The following is a 13228-nucleotide window of genomic DNA, read 5'->3' as shown; positions in this document are numbered from 1 at the left end:
AAGCATGGATTTTTATCTCTGGATTATCTCACCTCATCACATGTGGCAAGAAAAGGGGTACTTACTGCCCATGGAGTTCACAGGAAGGACAGGAGAGGAGGAACTCATCTGCTCCACATCTGCAGCTATGGGAAAGTGAAAATGAGAAAGTTGTGATGTCCATGTTACCAAGAAGTCCTTCATTTTGAAAGTGTTCATTACATAAAATGAATGTGTGCATCTTAGATCACCTGGGGAAGCTGCTTTGAGAAGCAGTTAGTATTTAGCAACACTGTCCTCCTTTTAATTAACATATTTCTCTCTCACACACATTGTCTGCAGATCTAATTTTACAAGCAGTTGTATTGGTAACCTGTAACTTGTGATGGTTTGAGAACATCAATGCAAATTCCAGCACAAGGAAATAACATCAGCTTTAAACTCTATATGGTACCAGCCTGTAGGTGGAGTGAAAGGACACGACAACCTCCCATCTGTGTCCGGTGCACCCTCAGAAAATTCCTGATTCGAGGAGAGATCCCTTTCCAAAGGCCTGCAAGGTGCTGGCATTTGATCTGGAGCAACATGAGAAACAAGTGTCTCTAAATACAGACACTTCACAAGCTTTACTTTCTAACAGCTGAAAGAAGAAACAGAACCACCTTCCTGTGCTTTGCCAGTGTGGGAAAAAAAAAACAAAGTCCAAGTGTGATCTGAACCAAATGCCAGATGCTCCCTGTGCTTTGGGAGGGCCCATGTTTCCAGGATCCAAACCAGGAAAGAACCACCTCCCAGTAACAGGGTCAGTTTTAACCTAAGACAGGTAAAACAGATCCAGCCTTTGGCACTTGATCACTCCCCCAAAAAGCCACAATCACTGCTGGCACCTCACCCCATCTGCCCAGCCCAAACCAAGCAGTCTCCAGCTCCATTATTTTGCTGCTAGTTGATACCACTTTATTATATATTACAGAATTCTTGTTTAGCTTTAGGACCCAATAAATGTACACTACAAGTGCACATTCCTGACCACAGAACGTGGCCCCTAAAGCACAATTTCAGCCCACAGATGGGTTTGCTGTCAGTCCAAGTCCCACATTTCACATTCTTGCCATTCCTGCCCTGGGCAGCAGCAGCTCCCCCAGCACTGTTTACAATGACAAGTGCCAAGTTCTGCTCTAATTAAGCAAACCACAAACAAATGTAAACACTTCAGACCATTTTGCTCCAAGGAGGAGAGCAGAGGTAGCATCAGGCTGGTGTTTTCTGACTCCTGCCACAACATGCCAGACACAGCCTAGGACAGCAACAGACACCAGGGAAGACTCATTCAGACCCTGGGTTACTCCTGTCCTCCTATCCATTCAATTATCAAGATATTTGCTGCCTCAAACATCTAAACATACACCCACTGTCTCGCTTGGCTCTTTGCAGTCCTTGCTCCAGTGTTCAGAAAGCTGCAAGCCATGTGCTGGACTGCAGCAATCCCACTCTGAAGTACATTTCAAAGGGCTCCGGTCTGCTGATAGAAAAAAAAATTGATTTTATGTCTTCCTATTTTCCACCTAAAGGAACTGCTAACCCTTTGAAAGAGCAGGTCATAAACTATCCACATCTTTAATAAGTAAAGAGCCTTCATATGCAACTATAGCAATTTCAGACACCTGGAAAGAGCTTTGTATTTTTTCCTACTTAGAGCTATTTATGCTTTCACATGTAGCCACAATAGCCCAAGGGGAGCAGCATTACAGCTACTGCTATTCTTCTGAGAGTGGCAAGATTTAACCCGTGTACATATCAGTACTGAGCACAACTCAACTTCCAGAAAGGCTGAAGTAACAGATTGGCAGATGGTCACTTAAAGGTTACCTGCTGCTCTCTGGCAAAAAGAGGTCAACTGCCCGCCAAGGCAGCCAGATGGCCAGGAACAGGCTCAGCGTGGCCAGCAGCAGTTGCACCACTTGAGAAGCCATTGTGTGAGGAGCAGGCATTGCAGGGAGTAAGCTACACCTGCACACATCTGGAACAGTTTATCAGGTATCATTCAGAAAGCAACCAAATAACACACAGGCCTTCTGCAGAGAAATCACTGAGGGGCAAGCACCCACAGACAGCACTGCAATTTTAGCTTGTTCACTCTAATGTGTGCTAAAGGGAGTAAACAGAGTGTAAAAGCACTGCCTAGTTGTACTTGGGAAAGAATTTCAGTTCACGCTTGAAGTGATATATTTTAATTACTGTTTCTAACATGTTCACCCCAGCACACATCAGGGGTTTGAGTCTGAAGTCCCTGGGGTTGTCCCCATGTCCTGCCAGCACCCCACAGTGCCACAGCCCCTGCCTTCTCTGACACAGGAGCCCACAGGATCCAGGAGGAGGAACACCTCAAACTCCTCCTGCTACTGGCAGAAGGGTACTCACAACCTATTAGCCTCAAAATCATTCTTTAAATTCTTTAATAAAGGATATAAAAGTGCAAGTACTTATCTAACAACTTGCCGTAAGTGGGTTTTAAAATTTCTCCCACACCTGTAAATTAATATTAAAAAAAATTTCAAGCAGCTTTTTATGAAACATGCTGGTTTTGTTCTCTTATCTGTGTCCCTCACCCTCCCCTGCAGCCCTTTTCATTTCCATAATTATATGCAACACATTCAGCTCCTCAAAACAATTCAGTTAAGAGAGGAGATATGGATTAGCAACAAGCTAAGATTTTGGAAACTGATTTGCTCTAAAAGATGAAAAGGACAAAAGTCTGCTGAGCTATGAACAGCTGCTGCCAATACAACTATTTACCCCCTGACCTCTCCTCTGCCCAGTATGAGAACAGTGCCAATTGTTTTCTTGCATTATATACTGTTTACAAGCCCTGAGTGGCATGAAAGGAATTAATAATTTAGCTCATGGAGCTGATGACCTTTATTGGGGTACCCCTACTTGCTGAGCAGAAATCAGAGCAAAAAGCTCCCTTGAAGCCACGGGGTTTCTTTAAGAGTTTCGCACTTTACAGCCTAATTGGCCACCATAACATAAATCAATTATTTCTCCTGTTTTAAGCAACAATGCTACCCTATTCTCAACCACTGGATTTCTAACTCCCCGTGTATCAAGCCAGGCCTTGTCCTTTGACTTTTACAACTGTATAGTAAACACGATGGCAAGGACAGCCTGGAGAACCGTGCAGGATTAGGAAGGTTGGAGAACACCAGCAAAAAGAGGTTATGCTATTCTGAACTTCTCTTGACCTTTGACTGCCCTTGTCCCCATTTATGCTAATTGAAGGGGTACATGGGCAACTCCTAGAAATGAACTTAGCCTGAACCTGGGACATAGCATTGGACTTTGAAGATACTGGTGTGTGAATTTTGGTACCCCCTCCCCAAAAGGTTATCATCTCACAGGAAGGGTACAGGAGTAACACATGGTACCCCCAGCAAGCACAAAGATACCCAAGAGCAGCAGAAGCAGAACATTCTGAATCAGTGGGATCCATCATCTCCCCCTGCTCCTGAGCAGCTGCTAGCCTGCTGCAGATCAGTCACACAAACATGCAGTGGTGCTCATGGGCTTGCAAACAGAAGGACATTTGCACAGTAAAATCTCAGTAAGTTGGATAATATCTCTGGAAAAATGCAGATAATTTAAACACAAGGTTATAGACTTCTCCCTCACAAAGCTGAAGCTGAGGCATCAGAACTTCCAGGTAAGAGATGGTAGCACCCTTAAGACCTTTCAGTAGAATTACACTATACACACACACACACACACACACACACACACACACACCAATATTGACTCCCAGTGACAACCAGCAGATACCTGGCCACCAATTACCCTTTAAACTCTTGACCACTATCCTTTGAAGCAAAAAGCCCAATTAGTTTTTCACTCACATTTGCCTTGTAGCCAAGCTGGGCTACAAGGATGATGTGGGAGACTGCATCAAAAGCCTCACTGAAGGTTCAGGTTAATGAGCAAACTGCTCCCTCCTCATCCATAGCATTTCACAGCAGATGGAATGAGGTTGGTCAGGATGCCCCCATGGTGAACATTCACAATTCCCTTCCTGTCCCTTCCAAGTGCCTGGAAACATCATTCAGGAAGATTGCTGCATACTCTTCCCCGGGACTGATGAGGCTGACCAGCCTGCAGTTCCCCAGCTCAGCTACTACTAAGCAGAGCTGAGCTAAAGGTGATTCATTATCCCTTATCAGCTGAATTTTACTATACAGAGACATTCCTCCCCTTTCCCCTACATTGGGTAGGGCTTCTTGTCTCACCTCACCACTGGAACACACACTGCTTGGAAAGAGGAGTGGGAAGTAAGGTCACCTCATGATAAATATTTTGAATTATTTTCATTAATGTGGAAGGCAGCTCCTGCTCACCAACAGAACTGAAACATTCCCAGCAGCTGGATGCTTCCCATCCCTCCAGAGCTATACCTGTGCTACATCCAAACAAACACTGTACAGACATGGTTATTCAAAATGCCTGTTTACATTCCAGTAAAATTCTGTCAGCATGGTATCTGATTTATTGATGCCATCAAAAGTCACAGGATTCCTGAAATGCCTCCAGAGACACAAAAATCTAAGTCAAAAGGAGATGCCTGCTGCTGTGGTGTCAGCTTTAGCACACAGGTTTTGAACAGATTTCCAGAAGCCTTTGGTGTTCTCTGAACAGGGCAGAGCCTGAGAGCCAACCACTGCCAGGTCCTCTGCAGGATGGGCTGGTGGGGGTGGGAGTGCCCCCAGGAACAGAAAGTGACACTGGGGCTGTTCTCAGCCAACTCATTCCTCTAAAGGGGGTTCATAAAAAATTGACATAGTTTTTTAGACTTTTAGGCTACTGACACATAAGGGAAAACTTTGTATGTAGTCAAGAAGCAAAGTTTTTTAGAAGGGTAATTACAAGGATGAAGAAAACCTCCAGGCACATCCTAAATGAAAAGCAATGCTCAGCCAGTTTGTGGAGCCATCAGAAGAGTTCCACGAGGTGCTTTGGGCATTCATTCCAAGGGGGCAAACTACCATAATCAAGCCTAAGAACACATCTCACTAAAACATCTATTTTCTTTGCCTGTAAATTGAGATTCCTGTTAACCTTTCCCCACAGAACAACACTGAAGTGTTTTACAATCTTTTGGTGACATTTCCTTTCACTGTCGAAGTGTTTCATTCAGAACCCCAATCACATGTTCTGAAGCACAGAACAACTCCTGTGGACTGGGGTTGCTGGTTCCCATCAGCCCAGCAGCGTATGCTCACATTCAATTAGCACAGACAAACAGGACTTCAGAATACAGGATTGCCCTTTAGCACAAGGCTCAGCTGTTTTTAAAGGCACTGTATCCTGACTTGAGCACCAGCAAGCATACAAAATCAAGTAATAGCCAACAGCAAAAATCACATTTCACTGTAATTATATGCCTAAATTTGAATTCATAAGTTCAGACTGCAGTTTGAATATTTATATCAGGTCTGCTCTTCAGGAACCTCTTACTAGCCAAGATATTATCTCTGCAGCTGTAATTTAACAGCATAATTACTCTCAATCTTTTTGATAATCTGAATAAGCCAAGACTATCAGGCTGCCTCAATCTTTTTGGGCAAGTCCCAATATTTTAAAATACCAGCATAAGGGGTTTATGCAGCATTCCAGCAGCAGCATTCCAAACAGCACTGTCAGTACTGGACAGGCAGTAAATATAAGAGCTCTACTTCTGTAGAAATTCTGTATTTACTTTCTGATCACTGATAATGTGTTGGCAAGCACAAGGGATATACTGTAGCAAAATCCATCTGCTGAGTCCATTCAAATTGCCTGCATCAACAAACAGAATTAACTATTATACAAGAACAGAACTGCTAATTTTTAAGAGTTATCAACTCAAATTAATACCTGTCTAATGATAAATATCATAATATGACAAAGAATGCACCAGGGATCAGGCTGCAAACTGGGCAAGGTTCCCAGAGGTGAGGAGTTCCAGTTGCCCACCAGTGTGCCAGGCTGGAAACAGGATGGGAAGTGGCCCTGTCCATCACAAGACAGGGAATGGGACCTTTTATTCCACCTGCTGATGCACAAATGGCACTGACAAACTGGGGTTCTGGAGAAGCATAAGAGTGCTTTTGTGGGTCTGAAAAAAGCTTTTCCCTAACATCAAGGTTAATTAATTAGACAGTATTTATCTTCAAATTTTAATTAGTGGAGATAATATTACAGATTCTAACTCTAGTGGCTTTCAGCTGCTCACAGCCAGTTCCTGCTGGGACATGGCTGGTGGCACTGGCCTGGAGGTGAGAAGACTAACTAGTACTAACTAGTACTAATTAGTACTTACTAGTGGATGAATCGTGCTCTGTGGGAGGATCTCGACAGAATCCTAGAATGTGAAAAAGAGGTGTAAGCACTACACATTGAAATGACTTGCCTAATTTTTACCACACATACAAAGACTGCATCATCAAACCACTGAAAGTACAACCAACATTTAAGCAGCATCAGAGGGGAAAAAGCTTTACAGCAAACTGGGTACAGCACATTCCTGCAACAGCTATGAAATGAGGTGGCTGGGTGGCACCAGCCATGCTGTCCTATCCAAGCTTCTCTTGGCACCATGTATTTAAACTTCCAAGGCTTGTGGGTCAGCACATGGAAGTGCCCCACAGAGTTTGGTGGGGTGTAATGTCTGCTGTGGAATGTAAAAGTGTTAGACCCTGTTAAAAATGTTTTCCTTCATTATTGATTCAAGCACCTTGCTTTCATGAAAGCCAGTGATGTACAGTCTCAGTGAGCACTTCCCTTTCACTCCTACCAACCCATGTTTTGGCGTGTGAGTAAAAAAACTGACATTGCACATTTGGCCTCCCAGGGATTGGGCATTATATGCAAGCAAGAATCCAGGGAAATCCAATTCTCTCCCCACCTACTGTACATCTACTGCAAACCATATCAGCTCCTGCTGTCTGCAATTCCAGCAACACTTCCCTTTCTCTCTGGGGCTCACTCTAGCAAGGTGGACAACTCCTTCTCCCCACGTGGGGCTCAGCAGAACTCCACCACAGCCCACGTTTGGCCTACTGATATTTTTCTGTCAACTGCCAACACACAGCAAATCAGCATACTTGCAAACTGGGGACTCCCAAGTTCTTGTCTCATGTTAATTACAAATTAATTGCTCTAAAAATCGGAAGAGCACTCCTACATGGGCCCTCCCCCCTGCTCAGCACCTCACATTTCACAGATGGCCACGTTCTGCTTGGCCAGCAGTGTGGGGGAAGGATTGTCATTTGAGCACGAGCCTCCTGCACCCCAACCACAAACCCTCCCCAAGATTGAAAACCTCTTACTCAACCCAAGGAAAATAATCCCAATGTGACCTGATCTTCAGTGGCCTGAGTAAGATGAGAATGGCTCTAGCACTGCCCTGATGCTGTGGAGAGGCTCAAGGCAAGCCTGGAAACACTCCCAGCAGGAGTTTCCACCACCCTTAATCAACTCCACTCCTGATTTCACTTCAGTTCATGAAAACCCTCCATTTTGACACTATGAATACTTAAGTGGATAAAAACTTCCTGGATGTAGGAGAAATCCTGGTATGTACATTATGACAGTTCATAATTTTGTGTGTACTACCCTCCTCACTGACAAACAGGACAACTTCTACCAAAAAACCCTAAAAATTCCTAATAATCAAGGCTCTCCCCAAAAAAGCAATAGCTCCAAGACAGTCTAAGAAAGGGGGTTTCAACACCATTAGACCAGATCAGTGCTAAACTACAAACACATCCCAATGATACCACCAGCTCTATAAGAAAGATGCAGAGCTGGATTAGCAACAGCCCACAGTAATGATGCTGCTGCAGCAGAGATGCAGCTTGTGTCAGTTCATACTCTCAGAGAAGGACAAGAAACTCTGTACCTGCACTGACTATGAAAAGTAGAGGTTACTTTTAAAAAGATGTGACAAATCCAACTGGGTATTTAAGTAGGGTGAGCCATTTCATTTCCAAGAAGTTAGGTGTATGCAGTTTTATTCGCTGGTTATTTCTACATAGAGCCCAGTTCACTTTTCTTTTGAGAAGGTACTTGCAACCATTCCACATGGCTGGTTTTTGCCTCAACTGCATTCCAATTATTTCTGGTTTTGTGTGTTCATCCAAGGCTGCCATGAAGTACTGCACCAAAGAGCACAGAACACCATGGTTCCCAACCTCTTTTGCAACAGGCAAAAGTCAAATTTACTTCAAGACAGCTTTAGATTCAAGGTCATTTCAAAGCTTTTAATTACTAGCCCGGATTTGGGGATTTTGTTCTCAGCATTTAAGAGCAGCTGGCAATCTTATTCATTATTAGCTGTTACACACACACTGCACTCAAACCTTTTTAAATACTTGAGGGCCTGCCATCACCAGCAGCAGGGCCAGAGCTCACCAGGCCCATCACCTCAATGCCTCTTGCTCCCTATCAGGCACAGAAGAAATGATTTCCTGAGGAAGGAACTCTAGAAATAAACTTGCCAATTATTTTACCATAATTACTATGGCATTTCTTCTGTAACTGCTATGGCAGAGGTTGCCATAGAAAGAACAAAGTTATAAACAACTCTTGTTCCAATTTATAGCATCTTGTTAGAGAATAAAAATTCAAATAACCCCTTTTCACTTGCTGCAATAAAATATCCTACAGATGTTGACAACTACTGTTTACTTATTATTTGGCAACTTATGGTGTTTTTTTTTAACAGAAGTTAAAGACAGAAAAAGAGGACACACATCCAGAGGTGCATCTCTTCCTCAGTATCAGTTTGCAATACAAGCTACTTCAAACTTCAGTTGTTACACAAAAGAAGTGCAAAATGTTAAAATTCTTATCCTCTAGAGAAAAAAACCATGCTGCTGTATTTGCCCCTTACAGAACACGGGTTTGGGAACAGGAGACAAAACCTTCACCTATCAGCTACAGAAAGGTAAAGAAAAAAATCTCAAAGCAAAACATAGCTCAGCTTCCCCACTGGAAACAAAATCTTTAGTTCAAGCTTAGACTGCCTATACAACATTAAATCCTTTTCTTCACCAATTGTCTTTACAAAAGACAGAGTCCTTTACACCCAGGGTGTAAGTTACTACTTGTGAATAAGCACAAACACAACACTTTTACTCTGTCAACCTGAAGGAACATTTTTGGTAGGGCCAGTGATCTCCATTTCTCACATTGTGTGATTGATTACTCTCTACCCCTTAGAAGAGTTGATTGGTTTCCTGGTGCCAGGAAAATGATTGATGAATATTTCAAGCCATGGGCCTCTCTTCCCGCTGGGTGTCCTTTTCACATGTCCCCAATGGGCCTGGGGATTTTTTTCAAGACTAGGAAGTGTCATTTTTATGGATATCACCCTGTGATAGGGACAGTTCCCTGAGTAGAGGCGCTATGTAAATCAAAGTGAAATACTAAAGGTCAGCCCAAGTGTTAAGGTGACAGACCCATACAGCACCTATCAAGTAGGCAGGAAAATAGAAGTAAGCAAAAAAAGCTTTACAAAGCCAGAAAGCAAAGGTATAGTCATGCAAAGATCATCAAACCCGAATCTCTTAGCACCCAAATTGCCCTGAGCTCACAGTCTGCTGCAAAATAAACCAAGATCTCAGCTGGACTGTTACCCACCCTAAACCAAAGCCCCAGTAAGGCAGAAGGCCATATTACATCAAGTTATTTGCAGGTGAGAATAATCACAGCTTGTGATCCACAGAACTGGCATTTCTGTACAGCTGGTGATGGAGCAGGCACAGGACAGAGTCTCCTGGAGAAAGCACACACAGACACCTAAAGTAACAATGTACTCAGGAATAAATCTTGGTACCTACTGCCAAACAACACAACAGTCAAGTTACAGCTGTGAGACTAAATTAAGATATTTTTCAGATTCATCCATAAAGGGGAAAAGGGCTTTAAAAAATGAACCCTTCAGGCTGACCAGACACTGCTCTAAGTTTAAATTTCACCTATCTGAGCAACTGGGAGGAGTAGGCAAGGGGACGCAGACTTCTGCTCTCTGAAGGACAAGGGGTCCACCCTTTGTAAAGGAAGCCTCCTTATCAAAGAGCTGGAGTAGCAGGAGGATATTCCAGCTACACACTGCTTACCCGATAAGTCACTGGTAACCAATTACCAATAAAGAACTTCACCGAAGCAAGTCCATTGGTGGTGTATTTCCTCTTTGTAAAAAACCTGTACAGAATCATTTTTATCAACATGTAAAAGCTGGAAGTCTTCTAATTAGGTAATTAGAACAGTAATAATTAAGACAAAAACTAAACCTCGAAGGGTCCTCTTGTCCCTCAACTTCCCTTTCTCAACTAACTCTGCAAAGTGATCACCACGCCAGCTTAGGGGCTAAAAAAAAAAAAAGGAAAGGATCAAAAGGCTGGTTTAATACAGCTGGAGGGAAAGAATGCATTTCAGCTCAACAGCAACCATCTGATGAAACCCTGGGCCAATTCTGTATGTAAATGACTTAATTAGAATTACCAGATTACACTGCTGAAGGCTTTATTTAAACAGGCAGTTTATCAACAGGATAAACTGTGCTCTCCTTCTCAGAAAATGCCAGTGTAAATGCATTTGTTCAAAGCTACCACCCTGTAAGAGTTGAACGGTAATTTAATAAACCACTTACACATTCCCCCCACCAAAAAAAAAAAGATATCACAAAACTTGCCAAAGACAGGACACAAAAATTTCTATTGCTGCCCAACACTCATGAAATCAATTCCTAGATGGAAAAGTTCCTTCATTTTGTATAATACAGTAGTAACCTTATACTGTTTTATAGCAGAGCAGGGGGAAAATGCTGTTGCTGCAGTGTCACAACACACACTGCATCTGCTGAACATACATTGCTAGCCCTGTTTTTAGTACAAAAAGGCATGCATAAACCCATTTTCCTGATTAATGATCTACAGAAGCCATCAATACCAAATTCCAACTTTACAAGAGGTATTTTTCCATCTGACCATCAAATCAAATAAGAAAGAAATTTAGCTCTTCCCACAAGTCTTACTTTCCATCACAGACCCAAAGCTCAGAATTCTATTATTTTTGTCTATTATTATTTACAAAAGCCAGAGCCATCCACATTCAACAAGCCAATACTGAGTCAAAATAACACTGTAGCTTCTTGTTTATTCGGAAACATTTGACTTCAGCAGCATTGCCATTCGACAACTTGATCTGGTTTTCTTCCTATGCCTTCAAAGAAAAGTTTACAGCAAGTAAACTAAGACCTAACTGTATCAATGAAATAGTCTTTGTTAAGCAAAGGCTTATCTCATCAGATGCAAAGCAACCAAGCATAAAGAACCACTAAAAATGTCAGTGTGCACCGGTAAAGTTTGGGAGCATGGTGAAAAGGGAAGGGATGCAAGCAGTGGGGTTTTGCTTTAAAAAAAAACTTTTATTCTCTGTGCTCCTACAACCTTCCTCTGCTCTCTGGTATTAAATTCACCCATATCAGTAATCTACCTATCTGAAATTCCAGTAATTTTAAGGGAACCAAAAATTCAAGTAGTCTCCTAATATTTAAAAGTTTCCAAGACCCTGTCCACACAAAGTTTCCAAAGTTACCATAATTCTAGATAACCTTCTCTACCACTATTTTAGCTAAAACAAAGCGATTAAAACGGTGTGAAAAGCATCACGTTCCATTCAGAAAGAAAAACATGTCACTGAAACTATAGGGGAACTGGTCTTTAATAGGACTCTTGAAAAATCATTGTTAGTAGCACTGGAAAAGTGAATGCCCTAATTACATGACTTTTTAAAAAAATTTTCTTTACTCCTTGCCATTTATTTGTGCAATGACAAAACATGCTTCTTACATGGACTGGGATGTACTCAAATCAGTAAAGGACAACCATCATCTTGTACTCTAAGGATGTCAAATGCCCCTGCAAATAATGAGGCTGTAATTCCCCGTAACTGCTGAAATGAAATCCTATAACCACATTTCAAAGTGATTCTGAGGCTTCTTTCACTGAAGATGCCAATAAACTTGTGGGAGTTTACTTAGGGTTAGCACAGAAGCCACGTGCAGAGCTTAAGTTCATTAGTGATTTTAACATAGCCACCAAGACTATAAGCCTACTTTTATATATGTATCTATGTATCTTTCTCCTTGCATATATCATCATAAAACTTTAACTGCTTTCACAAGCCGTGAAGATGCTGTACCTCACAGAGCCAAGCACACTACGAATTTTCCTTGAAAAGAATCAGTTTCAAGGCTCTTAATTTTCCATTACTATTTGCAGGTATTTTATAAGCCAACAAAGTAACAAGCCAATTTCTGCTGCTCCTCCCCTGGCTGTTGTAGGCTTTAGAAAGACTGAAGGTCAAGCAGTGTCTCAACACTGTGCCCCTATTTCACATTTTTTTCAGGCAAAGTAGTAAAAGGTTGTTACATCATCCATTCAAAAGACTAACTGCAGCCACAGGTACACATATCACATGAAAAAACTGTGCAAGACACGCAAAGAACTCAAACTCATCTGATTAACCAAAAAATATCCCCCGCCAAACTTCCACATTAATGTGGGAAAAACAGTAAATGCAGACAAAGCACTAATACCAGGGATGGCAGAGGAACAGACATTTCCCAAATTTAAGTCAGAAAGTTCTAAAATCGTTAAAGGATGAGAAGTACCATCTAATTGTGTCAGAAATAAAATGCTTCTAGCAGCCTCACAAAGGGACAGACTTCAACGTTACGTTTGAGGGCAATGACAGAAATGAGCGTTTCTGTGGCTGCCAGCGCTGTGTATTTTGGTGGGGCTGGTATCTAGGAAATGCCAGCGATGCTGCCCGATAAGGAGCCTCTTTTGTCTGAGCGAATCCTTTGTAGGAAAAAGCACCTTCAGATGGTAAAATGCAATTGTAAACCATAAAAATTGGCAGGGACATTCAAGTGCAGATGCAGCATTTGCATACCGGCGGGGTAACAGCCTCCAAATGGTGCCCATAAACATCCCCGGCAGCGCTGCAGCGCGGCCCCGCTCCCGCACCCACCGCACCCGGGGCTGACCCGAACCGAGCGCACCGAGGAGGGCAGTGCGGGCAGCCCGGGGGGCTGGGGGTGGCCCCGTGGCCAGGCAGAGGGTTCAGATAGGACCGCGGTCCCGGTTTGGGGGAAAACGGGCAGGGAGCGGCGGTGCTACCGACGGGCGCCCGGCACAAGCGGAGACCC

General features: G+C 42.8%; 1 protein-coding gene across 4 annotated transcripts in view; it reads right to left on the bottom strand.

The window, feature by feature from the left end:
- NR6A1 (nuclear receptor subfamily 6 group A member 1) overlaps window positions 1-13228 on the bottom strand; it is a 71379-nt gene that overhangs the window by 57663 nt on the left and 488 nt on the right. For 3 of the 4 annotated variants that reach the window (XM_071766483.1, XM_071766481.1, XM_071766479.1), the window contains exons 2-3: window positions 6329-6370; window positions 66-125 (exon numbers count right to left, since the gene is read on the bottom strand). In XM_071766483.1, the coding sequence (XP_071622584.1) occupies window positions 66-125; window positions 6329-6370 (102 nt within the window). The remainder of the gene's footprint in view (window positions 1-65; window positions 126-6328; window positions 6371-13228) is intronic. The other variant, XM_071766482.1, reaches the window with a different exon arrangement.

Source organism: Heliangelus exortis, chromosome 22 (assembly GCF_036169615.1).
Source record: "Heliangelus exortis chromosome 22, bHelExo1.hap1, whole genome shotgun sequence".
Taxonomy (NCBI): Eukaryota; Metazoa; Chordata; class Aves; order Apodiformes; family Trochilidae; genus Heliangelus; species Heliangelus exortis.
This window is presented reverse-complemented; position numbering and strand designations above follow the sequence as displayed.